At 41.9% G+C, this 21,343-nt stretch overlaps 1 protein-coding gene across 2 annotated transcripts in view; it reads right to left on the bottom strand.

Annotated features, from left to right (window-relative positions):
• DDAH1 (dimethylarginine dimethylaminohydrolase 1) overlaps nt 1–21,058 on the bottom strand; it is a 145,219-nt gene extending 124,161 nt beyond the window's left edge. Inside the window, exon 1 of one of the 2 annotated variants that reach the window (XM_020877224.2) lies at nt 20,605–21,058. In XM_020877224.2, coding sequence (XP_020732883.1) covers nt 20,605–20,907 — 303 coding nt within the window. In that variant the 5' untranslated portion in view covers nt 20,908–21,058. Of the gene's footprint in view, nt 1–20,358; nt 20,434–20,604 lie in introns of those variants that run through there. The other variant, XM_070467815.1, reaches the window with a different exon arrangement.
• Nucleotides 21,059–21,343: the final 285 nt, after the last annotated feature.

Genomic DNA, 21,343 nt, shown 5'->3' with positions numbered 1-21,343 from the left:
GCCTTCTTTATGGTCTGGCTCTCACATCCATACATGACTACTGGAAAAACCATAGCTTTGACTTTATGGACCTGTGTCAGCGAAGACATGTCTCTGCTTTTTAATATGCTGTCTAGGTTTGTCACAGCCTTCCTTCCAAGAAGTAAGCGTCTTCTAACATGGGGCAAAAAGCCAGATACACTCCATGCCACTACTGTAGATTCTGCTGTCTCAGGAAGACTGGGATCCAATGAGTTGGTCCTAAGGCTTCCGCAGAGGACTATGGGACCAGGGACCCATCTCCAGGTCAGGCAGGCTACGATCCCAGGTTCTGGAGTTAGAGTTCAGAGGTAGCCTCTACGTAATACCTACAGCCATGATCCTTTCAGAGTGTTTCCACTCATTTCATTTAAACTTCAGCACAACAGAGGGTGACTGACAGCAGCATAACCCCAGTTTACAGGGAGGGATCCTGCATCCACAGCAGTTGTCCTCTAACCCCAGCTATACAGCTTTTAAGCAGAGAGGTTTGAAGACTTCTAGCCTAGGTCCTGCTTAAAACCAACCTACCACTTTACTGCCTTGGGAAGGGTCTCTGGTAATACCATATTCGGCCAGTTATTTATCATTTGATCAACAAACATTTATTGTCTACCATTTAATAAGAGGTATTCTAAGAAATAATACTCAGGCCCTTTTCAGCTGAGGTCTCCTATGAACTTTTTACAACCTTATGAAGAAAGTCATCCTTTACCTTTGCACCTGTTTCCATTTTTTGGAAAACATTTTAATTTAAAATTTATTTTTTATTATCTTGATTGCAGTATAGTTGATTTATACATATACATTTTTTCAGATTCTTTTCCATTATAGGCTATTACAAGATATTGAATATGGTTTCCTGTGTTATACAGTAGGTGCTTACCACTGTTTATAGGTACACATATATTTGTGATTATTTATTTTACGTTTTTCTCCCCAGTTAGACTGCAGGTTCCATCAGGGTAGGTTTCATATTTGTTCACTTTATCTGTTTTATATATAGCAGGCACCTAACAGTAATTGCTTGTTGAACAAACAAAAGCCATGTTACACTTTACAGATGACAAAACTATACCCAAACTATATATACTTTACTTATATATATAACTATCTATCTATCTATCTATATATATATATATATAACTATACTTATGTGCCCAAGTTTACCTTGCTAACAAGGAGTAGATCTTTAAGTTGCCTGGAGCTTTCTAAGGGTAGCCTCTTTTTATCAAGGCCTCTCCCAAAGGGTTGTCAGAGCATTGTCATCAGGTGACAGAGGTCAAATCTATTTAGTCAGAGACATCATCAAGAATAAGCTGGTCATCTCTAGTTCCTAAATAATAATGTTACTACTACCATTCCCTGATAGTTCAGTTGGTAAAGGATCCACCTGCAACACAGGAGACCCTGGTTTGATTCCTGGGTTGGAAAGTCCTCTGGAGAAGGGATAGGCTACCCACTCCAGTATTCTTGGGCTTCCCTTGTGGCTCAGCTGGTAAAAAATCTGCCTGCAATGTGGGAGACCTGGGTTAGAGCCCTGGGTTGGGAAGATCCCCTGAAGAAGGGAAAGGCTACCCACTCCAGTATTCTGGCCTGGAGAATTCCATGGACTGTATAGTCCATGGAGGTCACAAAGAGTCTGACATGATTGAGTGACTTTCACTTTCACTACCATTATATACAGTCTATCCCTCATCATAACAATGTTACCAGTGGAATCACATATGTCAAGGTCATCACAGTGCTCAGCACACTTCAATCTTCAACAACCTTGGGCAGCAGCAAAAAGATATTTTACTGGAAATTGAAACTTGTGAATTGCCCAAGATGATGCAACTGCAAAGAGGAACCAAAACTCAACTCCAGGTGGAATTTCACCTTGCAACATAAGAATTTTAGAAGTTCTTAAAAATGGAAAAGATATTAAATGTATCAAGATGTTAGAAATGTGAATTCAGGAACTTCCCTGGCAGTCCAGTGGTCAAGACTTCAGTCTTCCAATGGAGGAGGTGTGGGTTTGATCCCTGGTTGGGAAGCTAAGATCTCACATGTCTCAGTGCAAAAATAAAAACATATAATAGAAGGAATATTATAAACAAGTTGAAAAAGACTTTAAAACAGTCTACTCCCACAGGTTTCCCGAGTGGTTCAGTGGTAAAGAATCTACCTGCCAATGCAAGAAACATGGATTAAATCCCTGATCTGGGAGGATCTCACATGCTTCAGAGCAACAAAGCCCACGTGCCACAACTATTGAGCCTGTGCTCTAGAGCCTGTGAGCCACAGCTACTGAAACCCTCCTGTCCTAGAGCCCAGTGCTCCACAAGAGAAGCCACTGCAATGAGAAGCCCATGTACCACAACTAGGGAGTAACCCCCGCTTGCCACAACTAAGAAAAGCCCCAGCAGCAATGAAGACCCAACAGCCAAAAACAAAAATAAATAAATAAAAATGTGAAAAAAGGACAGTGCTATGAAAAGGAAAAACAAAGTAAAGAGATGGGACTGCTTTAAAAGAAAAAAAAAAAAGAAAGGTCCACATCCAAAAAAAAAAAAAGGAAATGTGAATTCAAATCTAAACACCCATATGCAACCAGTTCAAATGGTAAGCTTAACGGTAGAGATTCTTGAAATACTCATTCAGAAGATCAGAAGGATGAAGAGGACTTATACAAAGAGTATTATTTTTTGTTTCAGTTGAATATGACAACTCACTCCAAAGTGAGGTAGAAAAAATGCTGTGGCCCATACTGTTGTTTAGTTACTAAGTTGTGTCCAACTCTTTGCAACCCTATTGACAGGAGTCCACCAGCCTCTTCTATCCATGGCATTTTCAGGCAAGAATACTGGAGTGAGTTGCCATCATACTTGCCTTTTTGGTAGCACAAGCTTTAGTGGACTGGCCCAGCCACAACTGAGGTTCAAGCTCAACAGATGTTTCTAATGTTACTTTCCCAACCTCCTGGCAGATTTCAGGCAGAGTCAGCACAGGGGACCAAAATACAAGAGCCCTGAATCCCAACCCCAGGCACAGTCTCAATGTCTGGGTAGGTCCCAGGTAGCAAGGCCACAGTCAAAGGGACAGAGGTCTCCAGTTTCCAGGGAGAGAAAGTAGCAAGACAAAAGTGCAGCCTCAATCCTTAGGGGCTTGAATGACTGCTCTCTAGAAAGATGGAAAGCAGACAACCACAGAGAGGAAAGGGACTGATCCATCACTGATAGAAGAGCGCCTCCTGAATGGTACTGCTAGGCACTTTAATATGTAAATAGATCAAATCAACATAACAAACTTGTAGTGTGATCAAAACTACTCCCGTTTTTTACAGATGATGAAATTGAAGGCTCAACTTGCTCAAGGCCACACAGCTAATAAGCAGGGGAACCACAATTTGAGTCCATAGCTGTCCTCTTCCACCCCTCAAGGCACTTGGAAAGGAGAAGGCACAGCTCAAGGAACGTCACAGGAGTTGGTCTGCTTCTTGAGTCAGTTTTAAGGCATGTGTCTCTACATGCCAGGCTCCGTGTGCCAGGTGATCATGCTGGGATGAAGATGACTGATATACCTAAAACAATTAGGCACCTCAAGTGATAATGGATTTGGGGAGTGGAGCAAGCTAAAGGTACAGTTGGGCAGATCAGTGGGGAGCAAGGGACAGTAGGATCAGCAGAAATGAAGCGGATGTCAAGAAAACATGAAAATGCACAGGGCTCTAATGTGGCCCTTTCAACAAGAAGTGTGTTTCCTGAATACCTGCCATCCTAGGCTATGATATACCATCATACTTTGGTTTACAAATGAACATATCATGTCTAAATGTATAGAAACAGTCTATAGCATTTATGTGAGGGAGTCCTTGATATCTGAAAATGCTTATTCACTGACAGAAGCCCAAGACTTTGCAACTATTTTTTCACTATATTTCCAATGTTTGCTTTTCTTCTCTTCCTCTCCATCTCATGCACTCTGCTACATTTAGATAAGTGGCCTTACCTTCCTGTTAGGTAATGAAAGGAGTGCCTGAGACCAAGCTGCCCGTTTGCTCAATGAGTCAAGTGCCTTTGACACAGGCCAAAATTCTATAGTTGCTGCAAACAGTGAAGAATGTCAAAAAAACCACAGTGATGGTATTTTTTTCATGTTGGTCTCCTAGATAAGTAGATTTCAATGACAATGATCCACAGTAAGAAATACACTTTACATTGGGATCTACAACACACAAGGGAACATGTGCATATGTGTGAAAAGAAGACAAAAGTTACATAAAACAATACCTGCCTGTCTTATGCACACACTCTGATATTTCTATCAGAAATATTAATTCTAGTTCATTGCAAAAAACAAAAGGGGTAATGATACACTAGGTTGACTTTATGATCCCCTTATGAGTTGAAACTTATAATTTGACATCACTATCGAGGTCCAGGAAATGAGGACAAATCCATGGTGTTACAGAAACTCCCCAACTAGAGAAGGGTAGGAAAGGTCCAGGAACTGCACAAGTTCTTTCTCTTCTGTTGACAGTTCCAGAGAACAGTAAAACCAAGAGGAAAGAAGGTGATCATAGACTTGGAAAAGCCCAGTGAAAAAGTAGAATTAAAAAAATATTTCTCCTGGCTAGTGGTCCACCAAAATAAAGTGACTCAAGGTTCCCTCTAATCATTTTTTTCTAAAGGGAACTGAATGGTCTTTTTTCTAAAAAAAAGTATTATTTATTTATATGTTTACTTGTTTATTTTTGGCTGCACTGGGTCATCGTTGCTGTCCATGGCTTTCTCTAGTTGTGGCAAGCAGTGTGTGGGCTTCTGACTGAGGTGGCTTCTCTTGTTGCAGAGCATGGGCTCAGGAGCATGGGCTCAGTAGTTGTGACCCACTGGTTTAGTCTCCTCTTGGCATGTGGGATCCTCCCAGATCCCAGGGATTGAACCCGTGTCCCCTGCACCGGCAGGCAGATTCTTAACCATTGGGCCACCAGAGAAGTCCTTTCCCCTAATCATTTTTCATGCCCCACATTACTACGAAGTATTATTTACAGAGAAGGCATTGTTAGAAAACTGATTTTAACCAAACCTGACTCAGAATGTGTTAATTTATCCAAACCTGATTCAGAATGGGTGTGGGGCTGTGTGTGTTTGCGTGTGTGTGTGTTTTAAACCGGCCAAGGGACAGTAGCTGTTACATTTTTGGAATTTCCAGTCATTAGGCTGACCTCAGGGCAGGCGAGGGTACGTGTTTCATTCAGGGAACGTGTATCGAATCATAATTGAGCCCTGAGCCAGCTGAGGCCAGTGGGCTGTATCTTGTATATTTTTCTGCTTTTACTTTCCAGAAAATGTTGTAACTTAAATCCCTATCATTTCTCCCTCTCACCAAGAAGCTTCTCTCTGGGGTCCAGTTTAGCAGCAATATTAATCCTCAGTTTCTTTCAAACCACTCAGAGGCTGCAGTTATCCAGTTGAGTGCTCACAAAGAAAAATGCAGACATGAACATGACAATCACACTATCCATTTTTCCTCATGTAATTATAGTTCCAAGATGCACATTTCTAAGCCCTTTCCCTACAAACACACAATTTCTCCAGTCACAGCCACAAACTGTTTGCCTCTATCATTAATGTCTCTTAGCAAAATATTCAAAGCACTCCTTTTCGGGGTGGGGTGGGGGGGGGGGGTGGAGGGGACAAAAGAGCACGTGTGAGGGAGCACACTTCACTCTGAGTACTAGGCTGCTCAGCTGTGAAAAGGGGGTTACCACGGGAAAAAAAAACCCTCACACTTTTTTCCCTGTAGTTACAGACTAACTCATTACTCACCAGTAAAATGCACTCTCTCAGAATGAACTACAACCTATATATTGGTCAAAGCGTCTCCTATTTAGTGGACACCATCAACAACAAATACTGCTGAAATGAATTACTTGAGGAAGAAAACTAAATTTCCTTTGGGCATTCTTTTATAAAAGCTGGATTTCTACCCATTTAGTATGGCAGAAGTGGGAAAAAATGATGAAAGCAGTGATTTTCAAGGTCCCTGTAGGCCTTTTGGCAGTGGTCTGAGAATGACTTGAACTAACATTATGATTGTTTTAGCACATTCTGGGGCTCTTTGAACAACAGCAACAAAATGCTGTTCTGAGTTTCAGTTTTCTTTCCAAGAGGACCCACAGCCAAATCCTGACCCAGGGCCCTGAGGTCTCCTGGGGTCCATGAAGATCTCAGCTTCCACCTGGGCGCCGCAGGTGGGAAGATGCAGGGGCACAACCTCTCCTAATGCAAGGGGCTAGTGATGCTGCCTGCTAACCAACTCTCCAAAAAGTGAAAAAAGATGCAAGTTCAGATGGAAACTATTCTTTCTCATCTTAGTCAATGTAACTATCCTTGGTTTAGAATGTCATCAAAGAAGGGGAGGTAGAATCAGCTCCCAGCAAAGAGTCAAGTAAACAGCTTTCTTTCTCCTGATGTTCCCCAATTATGATTTCTGTTGTTGATGTTGGATGGACAGGAAAACAAACAGCCAGGATACCATTCCGGTAAGGATTCAACCCAAGCAAGTGGAAATCAGCGTGCTTCGATATGTATAGAGAAGCGTTCGGGATTCTGGCCATGATTCCCAGAACCCAGGGACCAAAAGACATGACCCTCTAGAATTTCTATAAAAGGCTGACTGGTACAATCTGGTTGAAACGCCATATAGTGGGTTTTTATACTTTTTTCTTAGCATGACTCAGAGTAAGAAACACATTTTATGTTCCGAATTAATATACACATGAACGTGAATGTATAAAGGGAAAGGTTTCATGAAAAAATATTGACCCTAGGTTGCCATGTACTCTGACATTTTCTACTGATCCTATTATAAGAAAAATAAAAGAGCTGGACATGACCCACTAAATTGATTTCATGACCCCATGATAGTAGATGGATAGCAGCAATTTGAAGACACACACACACACACACACACACACACACACACACTGTACTAAGAGCCTTGTCTTGAAGCTGTGCTCTGTTCAGAGTTAAACTGCTTATATATTTGGAGAAGCTTGGGGAAGCCTGGAGACTAAGGGAAGCCTATAGCTTTAGAGATGCATAGTAACAGAGTAACAGAGAAAAGTGAAGAATTCAGTGCCCTTTTTAATTGTGGTCATTCCCTCTCCCAATAGTGCATTTTTTGGAGAAAGGGGGGCCAGAAAGCCAGAACCCTTGATAAAGGACTAAAATGGCACACAGAATATGAAAGCAAGAGCAAAAATGGTTCGAGTGCCTCAAAATAAAGAACTAGATTTAAACTTCTGCACATAAAACACTTGAATTGGAAAATACATCTATATGACAAATATGAGTCAAGCTTTAGTTACTCTCTTTCCCTGTAAAATGGAAGTTCCCTTTTGATTAAAAAAAAATTAAACTAGATGTATTTTTCTTCTATTTTTACCTTGTAACTGCACCAAGATTATTTAACTAACTTCAATTTTTTGGACTCATTTCAAGCTAAAAATGTCTAAGTTTATCACAAGCATATTTCCAAGTTAAAAAAATGTCAATATCTTACTTGTCAACAGTCTTAATTTTTACACAGCTTATTATAGAAGGGCTACATCTAAACGAGTATCTTGCTTTTTTGCTGTTTACTTAGAAAAATAACTCTGTATTTTTTGGAAGACAAAAGGTAAAATCTGGAAAACGAAACTGAAATTTCATCACCAAATGGAAATTAGTACATATACATGGGGGGTTTATAAGAAAGAAGCGCTATGGGCAAGTCAAGATGTTTAGTTATAAGAGACAACACACCTCACAGGACATACCTTGTATCCAATTCTCTCCATTTTTTTGGGCTACTGATTCACATTCACTACAGAAACATCAGCTGGTAGACACAGATGACAGTGATGTGTGATGAGAGAAATCATGTGGAATGATTTCTAGGAATCTTACGATCTTTCAGCGGCTTTTATTTGAAGTTTTCTGTGGGAAACATTTCTTATCGAATGTGCTATATAAAAGGTTAAATAAGTAGAGATTTTGACATAGAGTTAGAAAATTCAACTTCCTCTCTTAATGGGTTATCATTAGCAAGGCATGAGTTTAAATGATTGGTTAATGAAGTAGAACAAGTTAAATGTTTTCAGTTGAAAGAAATCCAGTAGTTTATTCATCAAAGCCCAATCCCATCTCACAAATATAAATTATTATAATCTCCCCCTCCCCCATCCCTTCTCCACCCTCTACTTTCCACTCTAATACACTCTGAGTTCCAAAAGGAAAGTGTAGCACCTCCAAGCTGGAAAGAATATTAGATTATCACTACAAAATCAAAACCAGCATGCCCCAACACCTAGGACAGTGTTGTATTCTGACTTCGCTGTTGTCTGCAGTTTCTGCAAAATTCAACCTATGATTATAAATGCATGTTCAGTTTTGGGTACACTTGATTTATATTAGTGTGAGATTCAATGGTGTCTACTGCCAAGATGGAAAGATTTGTGAATAAAAACACATTTCAACAGCAAACAGGAAAGAGTTCTCTCTTACCTGCCATTGACATGGGTAATATTATATACCTATATGTGGCAGATGCCAGGTTTGCTTTATATATCCTAATGTGCAAATTTTGGGCCAAAGGGGAAAAAGCGCAACTTAGCCAAATGACATTCTAGCAACCTCAAGAAATGAATCTCAGATTTGGAGTGGACTTTAGTCCATTTGAGAGTAAGACTATATAGTTCCCAAACTGTGCTATTCAGGAATCCTGGAAGGAATGCCAGACCCTGATGGAGAACAAGGTAGAAGAAAAGATGGGAGGAAAAGTTAGAAATGCAGTGTTTCAGACAGCCAAATCTCTCTGGGCCCCAAACAGGAAACATGATTAAGGAGTAGTTCTCCTGGTGAACTTAGAATTGGGAATCAAAATTTTCGATCTGAGGGGGCACAGGCAGGCTTTTCTCAATCCTGCATCCTTTTCAACATTAGTGAAACTAATTTCCACTGTGCCATCACCCTCATCCTATCCCACAGTGCTCTCTGCCTCTGAAGACTGCCTCTCTCTGCCTTGCTCTGGTTGGTGCTAACTCAATAATCACGTCTGAGAAGCCCTGGTATGGGTCAGACCCACCTCCTGGACGTTGCTTAGCACCAAAACCCTATTCTCCAAGTGTCTGCCACTGGTCTGCCTCCCTAGCTGGACTGTGAGGTCCTTGGAGGCAACAGTGGTATCTAATTCACCCACATCTCCACAGCATCAAACACTGAGTCTGGTGTGTAGTAGACAGTTGTTGAATGCACAAACATACACGAGTGATCCAACTATTATGCCTTCAGCTTCAAAATCACAGTCATTTTTAACACAGTCATGGCACTCATCATTACTGCTATAAATAAATAATAAAATTTCAATATTTCTTTTTTTTTTAAACTTTTTATTTTATACTGGAGTATAGTCACTTAACAATGTTGAGATAGCTTCGGATGCTCAGCAGAGTGACTCATACATACAGTATCCATTCTCCCCCAGTCTCCCCTCCCATCCAGGCTGCCAGATAACATTGAACAGAGTTCTCTGTGCCATTTAGAAACATTTTATCCATTTTAAATATAGCAGAGTATCTGTGTTTATCTCAAACTCCCTAACTATCCCTTCCCCGACTCTTCCTGGTAAACATAAGTTTGTTCTTTAAGTCTGTGAGTCTGTTTCTGAAGAAAACTTCTGAAAGTTTTCCATGGAAAACTTCAATATATCTTTTTTTTTTTTTTCATTTATTTTCATTAATTGGAGGCCAATTACTCTTCAACATTTCTTTTTTTTTTTCTTCAATATTTCTTAAACAAAATAAGGACAGAGAACTCAAGGCAAACACATTTTTAATGAAGTCAAAGATTTACTTACACATATTCAAGTCCAGCAAAATACTGATGCATTCACTCATCTCTATCAGAATGACAACTTATACCATAAGCCCATCTAGCTATGAAAGCAGGCTAAAAGTTGTATTCCCTTTAATTTGCTATGTTAAACTAATTCAGGTTTGTCCCCATTGATTTGGTGGGCAAAATTAAACCCACTCTGTACTAATTCATACTTCTGTCTTCATAGTCTGCTATGCTCATTTCTCTGGTCATATAAACATGATGAATCTAAAGTCCAGTGATTTATTCTTTCTATGTGATTCTACCCCTCCATCAGCACTCAGTTTTAGGAAGACAATGTACATTATTACATTGTTTGATGATGACATAGTAAACTAGGATGGTGTTACATGCACACATTTTAAAATGGGATTTGTTGTTTGAGATTACTCTGTCCATTTTGATGAGAAGTGCCTGTTTATGAAATGTGCCTGAGGACTCTGACAGATTTAATGCCTAATATTAGTTTAGGGAAAGCAGTGAAAGCCAACTTCAAAGGTCAGGGGAGCATTCTGATGGAACATCAGGGATTTTGTTACAGTAAATAAAGATTCATCTATTACATGGGGTGAACAATGCACTGCAGTCTGTATAAGGTATAAATGAAACCTTTTCTCATTAAGGTTTCAGCTATTTTACCTTTAATTATGGTACCTCTTGATTAGGAGAATGAACTCTATCACGTGTCCAGATATCCAGTCAGGAAGCTGGGCTTTCTGAAGTGGTTACAGATTTTAACAGCAAATGCTATCAAGTAAATAATAACCATCACTCATTTTCTAAACACACATCTCCAAATTTAGATTGAGTTTCATGAATCATTTATTTATGATGCAAAGATAGTAGAAGGTAAATCTGTTCAAAAGTCTTAAGTAGATTTTTCTGTGTTGTGGTTTACATTAATGGGCCAGATACCTAATTTTGAAGAAATTTGAGCTCAGTAAGAATTCAAAAACATGCAAAAGCAATTTCACAGCATATCTGAATTATAAGGGATCTATCTCTGCCTTCTTAGTTTTATGATTCTAAGGATCTCTGCAGAAAGCTCATTTTCAGCTAATAGTATCTAATAGATGTCACTCCCTACTCATCATTATGTTCTTTCTTCTCAAGGCTTTCAAGATCAACTGCACGGGAGTAGATTACATTATTAGATGCATCCAAGTTTCCAAGAAACAGTTCAATTTCCAAAAGCTTATTGCCAAGGCCACGTAAAAGAGTCTGAAAAGAAACACCCTGAAAGGGAGCAGTTGTTCTAACCAGTTTGAGGTGACAATTTATCAAGAACTGTTAATCTGTTGCCATGTGAGGCACCTCTAGCTCATTCACTTTCTAGCTTGGTAAGAGTCTGGGTAATTTCTAATTATGGCTTAGGGCAGTTTTCTCACCTGAAGTTAAACGGAAGTTTGAGGAAATGTGTGCATTTTAAAAAGCAATCAACCAGTCTGCTGGTAAATAAAGCACAACTATTCATGAACTGTGCCCAGGCAATTTGAGGGTTTCATATAAATGAATTATTTTTTTAACTAAAATGAAAAAAAATTTAGTTTTTTAGGAGGGAGAGAGGTAAAATGATTCACTTAGTTAATGTCCAAGTTATATTGTACATTGTTAGTGTATAAAATGAAACTCAGGTAGCAGTTTTATATTGATTTAATGATCCATTAAACTCGACAACTGGCCACAAGCCCTTCAAGCAAAAATGATCATACTTTCATGAGAAGTTCAATTCTGCCACTAATTAGCTCTGTGTGACTTTGGATCAGTTACTTAACCTTGGTCACCCAAGACTCAGTCCCCTTATCTTTTAAACAGAACTAATATTAATAATAATGCTGAGGCTTCCCTGTTGGCTCAGTGGTAGAGAATCTGCCTGCTGCTGCAGGAGACACAGGTTCGATCCGTGGGTCGGAAAGAACCCCTGGAGAAGGAAATAGCAACCCACTCCAGTACTCTGGCCTGGGAAATCCCATAGACAGAGGAGCCTGGTGAGCTATAGTCTATGGGGTTGCAAAGAGTTGGACACAACTTATCAACCAAACAACAAAATAATAACATTATTTTTTGCTATTAACACACACACACACACACACACACACACACACACACACAACTTGGTTGGTTGTTAGACACGATCTTAATGCTCACCTTGCCTTTGGAAATAATATAATTATGCTTTTTCCTAACCAAATAAGAAGCCAGGACCAAAATGCTGCTGCTGCTAAGTCACTTCAGTTGTGTCTGACTCTGTGCGACCCCATAGACAGCAGCCCACCAGGCTCCCCCGTCCCTGGGATTCTCCAGGCAAGAACACTGGAATGGGTTGCCATTTCCTTCTCCAATGCATGAAAGTGAAATGTGAAAGTGAAGTCTTTCAGTCGTGTCCGACTCCTAGCGACCCCATGGACTGCAGCCCACCGGGCTCCTCCGTGCATGGGATTTTCCAGGCAAGAGTTCTGAAGTGGGTTGCCATTGCCTTCTCCCAGAACCAAAATATGTAGATGCAAAGAGCTAACTGCCCTAATTGAACAGAAATTACTATGCAAATATGTATTACTTACCTTTTCTGTTTATACCTTCCTGTCCGCCACCCCCACCCCCACCCCCTGGCCTTCATGTTTATTTCTACATTGGAGATCTATTACCTTGTGCTAAGCATTGCCTTCTTCCTAAAGAGGTCCCCAGTAATGCAAAGGCTCTAGTTAGGGATATCTAAAGCCATTATCACTTTGTGAGAATGAGTTTGTGTGGCTTTTCTCCTAGACAGAATATTTTATATATTAATATTTAGTACCTGGGAAAATATTAAACGGCTCTGAGAGAGGGGTGAAAGGGCACAGGATATATTTCACAATTTTTCTTGAATAAATTTTGTCAGTTAATCATTTATTAAGTACTAAAAACCTTCTGGAAAAAAAATTGCAGAAAATGGCATTAGTATTTGCCTCAGGAAGAGAAGTGGGTAGTAAGGTACAAGGGTGAGGTGAGGGGAAAAGACTTACCTTTACTGTGTTTCATTTTGTGCCTTTTGAATTTGGTACTGCAGGCAAGTATAATAGAAATTTTTATTTTTTAAAAAATCCAGTCATCACACTCTGTCACTTGCCTTATTTCAGCTTTTAGATATCTGTTTACTCAACTTCTGATATTTATAATTGACCTTTTTCCCCTCTAAAACGTAATCTGGCTTTTCAAGGCTAATTTATTTGTCTTCAAAGTATTCAACATATGAAGGCATTCATATTTCTGAAGACATGGAGTTATAAGGCAAGTAATATTATAAGCTGACTGTCTTTATATACAGTTTTCTTCACTAAAACTTACGCTTGCTGCAGACATGGTCTGTGTTTTACTAATATTTGGAGGCCCCTTTCTGGAAAATACTGAGCGTGCACAGAAGGGTTACTTTCTTGAGTTTGGGTCTCAGTCCTTTCTTCCAAGGAAGAAAAGTCATTAAATATAACATGATGTTTTGATTAAGAAGAAACTTCAGCATTTTAATAAAAACAAAACAACAACAAGAGACAAAAGCATTAAAAGAGAGAGGAAGAGAAAAACAGTTACAAATCACCTAGAGTTGCAATGAAACCTTTGGGACTCTACTGACTTGAAATGCTTAAAAAACACCATATGCCATAATGAGGGAGAGCAAAGGTTGACTTAAAATCATAGACACATTTTTTTTTCAACAAAATATTTGCCACATGACTATTGTGTACATGGTCCACAGGATAAAAAGTTGAACAATGCAGATATGATCTTTGCCCTCACAGCTTTCATAATAGTGAGGGGGCTATAGAAAGATACACAGACAATTATCATATGTTATGATAAATATAACAGGGCATACAGAGGTGTTCATAAAAGAAGAACCAATCCTATGTTGAGAAAGTGAGATCTAACATTCCAACACTTGGAACTAAAGCTTTAGAGTCTGGCAAATCTGAGTTCAAATCCTGGTTTCATTGGTTAACTTGGGTCCCAAAATAACTGCAGATGGTGACTGCAGTCACGGAATTAAAAGACACTTGCTCCTTGGAAGAAAGCTATGAGAAACGTAGATAGCATATTAAAAAGCAGAGACATTACTTTGTCAACAAAGGTCCATCTAGTCAAAGCTATGGTTTTTCAGGTAGTCATGTATGGATGTGAGAGGTGGACTGTGAAGAAGGCAGAGCATCAAAGAATAGATGCTTTTGAACTGTGGTGTTGGAGAAGACTATTGAGAGTCCCTTGGGCTGCAGGGAGATCAAACCAGTCCATCCTAAAGGATATCAGTCCTGAATATTCATTGGAAGGACTGATGCTAAAGCTTGAACCTCCAATACTTTGGCCACCTGATGCAAAGAGCCAACTTATTGGATAAGATCCTAATGCTAGGAAAGATTGAAGGCAGGAAGAGAAAAGGGTGACAGAGGATGAGATGGTTGGATGGCAACACTGACTAAATGGACATGAATTTGAGCAAGCACAGGAGATGGTGAAGGACAGAGAAGCCTGGTGTGCTGCAGTCCATAGGGTCACCAAGAAAGTCAGACACGACTGAGCGACTGAACAACAACAATAACTCTCTCAGTTCAGTTTAGTCGCTCAGTCATGTCTGACTCTTCACGACCCCATGAACCGCAGCACGCCAGGCCTCCCTGTCCATCACCAACTGCCAGAGTCCACCCAAACCCAGGTCCATTGAGTCGATGGTGCCATCTAACCATCTCATCCTCCGTCGTCCCCTTCTCCTCCTGCCCTCAATGTTTCCCAACATCAGGGTCTTTTCAAATGAGTCAGCTCTTCGCAACAGGTGGCCAAAGTACTGGAGTTTCAGCTTCAGCATCAGTCCTTCCAATGAACATCCAGGACTGATCTCCTTCAGGATGGACTGGTTGGATCTCCTTGCAGTCCAAGGGACTCTCAAGAGTCTTCTCCAACACCACAGCTCAAAAGCATCAATTTTTCGGTGCTCAGCTTTCTTCACAGTCCAACTCTCACATCCATACATGACCACTGGAAAAACCATAGCCTTGACCAGATGGACCTTTGTTGGCAAAGTAATGTCTCTGCTTTTTAATATGCTATCTAGGTTGGTCATGACTTTCCTTCCAAGGAGTAAGCGTCTTTTAATTTCACGGCTGCAGTCACCATCTGCAGTGATGTGGGAGCCCAAAAAAATAAAGTCTGACACTGTTTCCACTGTCTCCCCATCTATTTCCCATGAGGTGATGGGACCAGATGCCATGATCTTAGTTTTCTGAATGTTGAGCTTAAAGCCAACTTTTTCACTTTCCTCTTTCACTTTCATCAAGAAGGTCTTTAGTTCTTCTTCACTTTCTGCCATAAGGGTGGTGTCATCTGCATATCTGAGGTTGATATTTCTCCTGCCAATCTTGATTCCAGCTTGTACTCCTTCCAGCCTAGCCTTTCTCATGATGCAGTCTGCATAAAAGTTAAATAATCAGGGTGACAATATACAGCCTTGATGTACTCCTTTTCCTATTTGGAACCAGTCTGTCATTCCATGTCCAGTTCTAACTGTTGCTTCCTGATCTGCACACAGGTTTCTCAAGAGGCAGGTCAGGTGGCCTGGTATTCCCATCTGTTTCAGAATTTTCCACACTTTATTGTGATCCACACAGTTGAAGGCTTTGGCACAGTCAATAAAGCAGAAATAGATGTTTTTTCTGGAACTCTCTTGCTTTTTCGATGATCCATCAGATGTTGTAATATGATCTCTGGTTCCTCTGCCTTTTCTAAAATCAGCTTGAACATATGGAAGTTCACGGTTCATGTATTGCTGAAGCCTGGTTTGGAGAATTTTAAGCATCACTTTACTAGCATGTGAGATGAGTGCAACTGTGTGGTAGTTTGAACATTCTTTGGCATTGCCTTTCTTTGGGATTGGAATGAAAACGGACCTTTCCCAGTCCTGTGGCCACTGTTGAGTTTCCCAAATTTGCTGGCATGTTGAGTACAGCACTTTCACAGCATCATCTTTCAGGATTTGAAATAGGTCAACTGGAATTCCATCACCTCCACTAGCTTTGTTCACAGTGATGCTTCCTATGGCCCACTTGACTTCACATTCCAGGATGTCTGGCTCTAGGTCAGTGATCACACCTTCGTGATTACTGGGTCGTGAAAACCTTTTTTGTACAGTTCTTCTGTATATTCTTGCCACCTCTTCTTAATATCTTCTGCTTCTGTTAGGTCCCTATCATTTCTGTCCTTTATTGAGCCCATCTTTGCATGAAATGTTCCCTTGGTATCTCTAATTTTCTTGAAGAGATCTCTAGCCTTTCCCATTCTATTGTTTTCCTCTATTTCTTTGCATTGATCGTTGAGGAAGGCTTTCCTATCTCTCCTTGCTATTCTTTGGAACTCTGCGTTCAAATGGGAATATCTTTCCTTTTCTCCTTTGCTTTTTGCTTCCCTTCTTTTCACAGCTATTTGTAAGGCCTCCTCAGACAGCCATATTGCTTTTTTGCATTTCTTTTTCTTGGGGATGGTCTTGATTCCTATCTCCTGTACAATGTCACGAACCTCCATCCATAGTTCATCAGGCACTCTATCTATCAGATCTAGTCCCTTAAATTTATTTCTCACTTCCACTGTATAATCATAAGGGATTTGATTTAGGTCATATCTGAATGGTCTAGTGGTTTTCCCTACTTTCTTCTATTTCAGTCTGAATTTGGCAATAAGGAGTTCATGATCTGAGCCACAGTCAGCTCCCGGGCTTGTTTTTGTTGACTGTATAGAGCTTCTCCATGTTTGGCTGCAAAGAATATAATCAATTTGATTTTGGTGTTTACCATCTGGTGATGTCCATGTGTAGAGTCTTCTCTTATGTTGTTGGAAGAGGGTGTTTGCTATGACAAGTGTGATCTCTTGGCAGAACTCTATTAACCTTTGTCCTGCTTCTTTCTGTACTCCAAGGCAAATTTGCCTGTTACTCCAGGTGTTTCTTGACTTCCTACTTTTGCGTTCCAGTCCCCTATAATGAAAAGGACATCTTTTTTGGATGTTAGTTCTATAAGGTCTTGTAGGTCTTCATAGAACTCTTCAACTTCAGCTTCTTCAGCATTACTGGTCAGGTCATAGACTTGGATTACCGTGATATTGAATGGTTTGCCTTGGAAACGAACAGAGATCATTCTGTAGTTTTTGAGATTGCATCCAAGTACTGCATTTTGGACTCTTTTGTTGACTGTGATGGCTACTCCATTTCTTCTAAGGGATTGCTGCCCACAGTAGTAGGTATAATGGCCATCTGAGTTAAATTCACCCATTCCAGTCCATTTTAGTTCGCTGATTCCTATAATGTCGATGTTCACTATTTCCATCTCCTGTTTGATCACTTCCAATTTGCCTTGATTCATGAACCTAACATTCCAGGTTCCTATGCAATATTGCTCTTTACAGCATCGAACCTTGCTTCTATCACCAGTCCCATCCACAACTGGGTATTGTTTTTGCTTTGGCTGCATCCTTCACTCTTTCTGGAGTCATTTCTCCACTGATCTCCAGCAGCATATTGGGCACCTGCCTACCTGGGGAGTTCCTCTTTCAGTGTCCTATCTTTTCATACTGTTATGGGGTTCTCAAGTCAAGAATACTGAGTGGTTTGCCTTGGGCAATTTATTTAATCTCACTAAGACTCAGTGTCATAACTTTTAAACACAAATGATAACAATGAGCACAAGAGTTGATGTGAACATTCAATGAAATGCATGTTATAAATCCAGCACAATGTCTGGCAAATGGCAAGCACCCAGTAACAATTAGCTAACAATACTAATGGTAACAGTAAGCTGAGAACTGACACTTGAGTCGGAAAAGCCAGATAAAATGCAAGAGAGGAAGGAGGAAGAATGTCCTGGGTGAAGGAGGAATGTATGCCCCAAAAAGCAATAGCATGGTGAGTCAGAAAAAGAAGCTGGCTTGAGCCAAGGGTTGAGAGGCACGTGGGGTGTGGTCAGAAATGCAGCTAAAGCTGATAAGGCAAGGAGAGCCCAGATCAATGGGTTTATCAAGCTCAATGGAGGCCCTTCTAGAATTTTAATCAGAAGAGGAACAGGATCAGATTTGAGTTTTAGAAAGACCAACTTGGCTACAGTGCAGAAAATGGAATGAGTAGTAAGAGACAGGAAACAAGGAGATCAGTGTTAATAATTTTAAAATAATGCTTTGCTGTTGTGGAATTTCAGTTAGGGAGATTAGTGTTACATGAAATATTTATATATAATAATTCAAGAGGGCCTTGAAGTAATTATTATCAGCTTACTGATATTAGCTAATTGTTTAGGTGTTAGCTGCTTAGTTGCTAAGTCATATCCAACTCTTTTGTGACTCCATGGACTGTAGCCTCCTGTAGGGTCCTCTGTCCATGGAATTTTCCAGGCGATAATGCTGGAGTGGGTTACATGTTCCTTCTCAAGGGGATCTTCCTGACCCAGGGATCAAACCATGTCTCTTTGCTTGGCAGGTGGATTCTTTGACATTGAACCACCTGGGAAGCTAACTAGTATTTTATTAATTCATTTGTTCATTCACTCAGCAAGCATTTATTAACTTCAATGTAGGCAGCAAACTAATAGAGATTTCAAAGAGATCTCCGAAGCACCCCACCCAACGTGACTGCCTAAATTTCTTTCTCTGGTTGGAAGGTCTGTTACCCTGGGGATCTGATCAGAGGCAATGGCAAAGTTGATGTGGGGAGGGGCCACACACCAGCAGAAAACTCAACCTGGGAGGCAGTGCTACAGAGCAGATTAGGATGGAACCTAAAGCATGAAGACAACTCCCCTTCACCCTGGAATGGGGAAATGTCACTATAACTGCATCAGTGTACAGGAGACTTCTTATTGCTCAAGGAGCAAATCTTCCATGACCCACTGGGAAGTGAATAAAAACACTTCATGAAATATCCTGCCCTCTATATTTCAGATGGATTAATAAATTTATTACCACAATTCTATGAAATAGGTATGATTATGTCCACTTTACAGATGAGAAAACTGAGGCAAGAGATAGTCCCCAAGGTCACAGGATCACATTCAGTCTGATGTTCTTATCTATTACACTACGCGGCCTCTGGCAGTGGGCCACCAGCCTAATACAAGAGTGAGGTCTTTTTTAAATGTATGCCTCAAAATCTGATGGGGAGACAGATCACTGCCCACTTTAGCATCAGGAAGGCCAAAATTTGAAAGGTTTTATTACAGGAATAAAATGAAATGGATGATTAAATATACTCACAGTCTCTTAACAGGAAATTGGACCAGCCTCAACAAATGAGTGCCATTTTGAAAGGGTTTTTAAAATCTACCTTACTCTTTTAAACAAACCACAGTTTTGCCATATGGCCTAGGACACATTAGAAAGTGTTCAAATGTGGTTACATGCTTATCAGTTTAAAACAGAGCAAGTCATCTCACAGACTGAAAGATGGAGAGGCATGGCAAAGGAGATAAAAGAGCTAAGAGAATGAGACCTGTTACTCTCGGTTTTCTGCTAAGGCAGGGTGGGGAAGAAAAAAAAAAGCTGATAATCTCAGTGAGAAATAAACCAAATATGCTTTTTCTCTCAGGTCAAGCAAAGTTCTATCATCCACCCGTGCAGTGAAGCAGGTGGAGAATAAGCACATTTTAAACTATGAGCTCTGTGAGACACTTCCAATGTGAATCAAATAAAGATAAAATAGGGAGAAAAAAATCCCTAACCTCCATATAAGAAAGAAACCAGCAGCTTCTTGCAATGCCACTTGATGCCAATAGCAACCTAGAGTCTTGAGCCCCGGCTCTTAGCAGGCAGTGAGAAGAATCCCAGGCCAGATGGCATTTTAAAATCCAGTCTCACTCTATTTGTCTCTCCCCACTAACCTACCTTGTGTTTAAAGCAATCACTGCCATTTTCACAAACTGCAATATTTTAAAGCAGTCACCATCCTTTGAGAACACAAAAAGCTCCAATTACTATGAGTTTTAAAGTAGAGAGAATAAAAATTATGGAATTTGTGAAGCCATTTCCAATTAAACACACACACACATATACACACCCAACACCCTACCCTGAATACAGCTTTTCCAACCCAGACACCACAGCTCAGCAACAAGCCAGTCTTACATTCATTCACTTGTTAGTCCCCTTCTGCGGGACTCTCTCCACCACTGAAAAGTAACTTGGGACACTGTACATCTATGGGAACCGACACCCCGTTCCTTCGTCTGGACAGCCCTGCTCCCAGCTCCTGGCAGGACTTGGGGGTTCAGGGTCACCAACCCACCCTCAGAGCCCCTCTCCCAGCCTCCACCCGCCCGCCTGGAAGGGCACCTCTCCCAGCCCCCAGCTCCCTGGGAAACGGGCAGAGTTGCACTGTCTTTACTGCTTTTTAATCTTTACAAATAAAAATGCTGTGAGATGGATTCCCCACCCCACCCACCTGCCCGAGTCTGCACGACCACACTCAGTCGGGTCCTCTCCAAGGCATTCAAGCTGCGCCGGCAGCCGGGAGGCGTGAACAATGAACTTCTCTCTTTGCACACACACCCTGTCCCCTAAATGGGAAGTTCTGAACTAGCCCGGGGGCCAGTTCCGCGATTTCCCCGGCAAGTCGGTCGCGCTCGGCATGTGAGGGCCGGGCGAGCATCCCGGGCCGCACCCCTCGCTTCTCCGGGCGGGCAGTTACCTCCTTCCTCCGGCTCGGCGCCCCGGGGCGGGTGATCAGGGCCGTCTCCTCGCACACCACGGCCACGTCCTCCACGAACACGCAGTCTGGGAGGCTCTCGTCGGCGGGCAGCTGCACCACCTGCAGCCCCAGCTTACTGCCCAGCACGCCCACGTAGAGCTGATGCTGCCGCTCAGCGCGGGCGAAATCCACCTCGTCGCCCTTGGTGCGCCTCAGCGCCTGCTGGGCGAGGGACTCGGGCAGCGCCCGTACCACGACATGGGTGGCCCGGCCAAAGGCGGCTGGGTGGCCGAGGGATGCCATGGCTCGGGGTGGCGGCGGGGGGCGCGGCTGTAGGGTCTTGTGCGGGCAGCGCTCGCCGAGTCTGCGAGCGCCCGGCGGCTCCCCTTGGCAGCCGGCGAATGTGGTGCAGCGGGAGCCCGGCTCGCGCCCGGAGCCCTGCCCGCGCGACTGAGCATGCCCAGAGCCCCGGGCGCCTGCCCGCGCGCAGCCCGCGCGCCCACTCGGCGCTCTCGGGTTTGCAGGCGGCCCAGGCGGGAGTTGTAGTGGACCGTCGCGCGAAGACGGTCGCACGAAGTCGGGGTGAAGGCGGCGGCCGAAGAAGCGGGGAGCTCGAGAGGTGTGCGCTGGTGGCTGGCTGGGTGGGCGAACCTCGGCCAAAAGGCATGGTACCCGAACCTGAGGTTACCTGTATTTCGCCGCAGGTGCACCCCTCACATTTGGAGAGCGGCTGTGGTCT

This window comes from Odocoileus virginianus, chromosome 5 (genome assembly GCF_023699985.2).
Source record: "Odocoileus virginianus isolate 20LAN1187 ecotype Illinois chromosome 5, Ovbor_1.2, whole genome shotgun sequence".
In the NCBI taxonomy this organism is placed as follows: domain Eukaryota; kingdom Metazoa; phylum Chordata; class Mammalia; order Artiodactyla; family Cervidae; genus Odocoileus; species Odocoileus virginianus.
The sequence above is the reverse complement of the archived record's forward strand: the minus strand, read 5'-3'. Positions and strand labels throughout refer to the sequence as shown.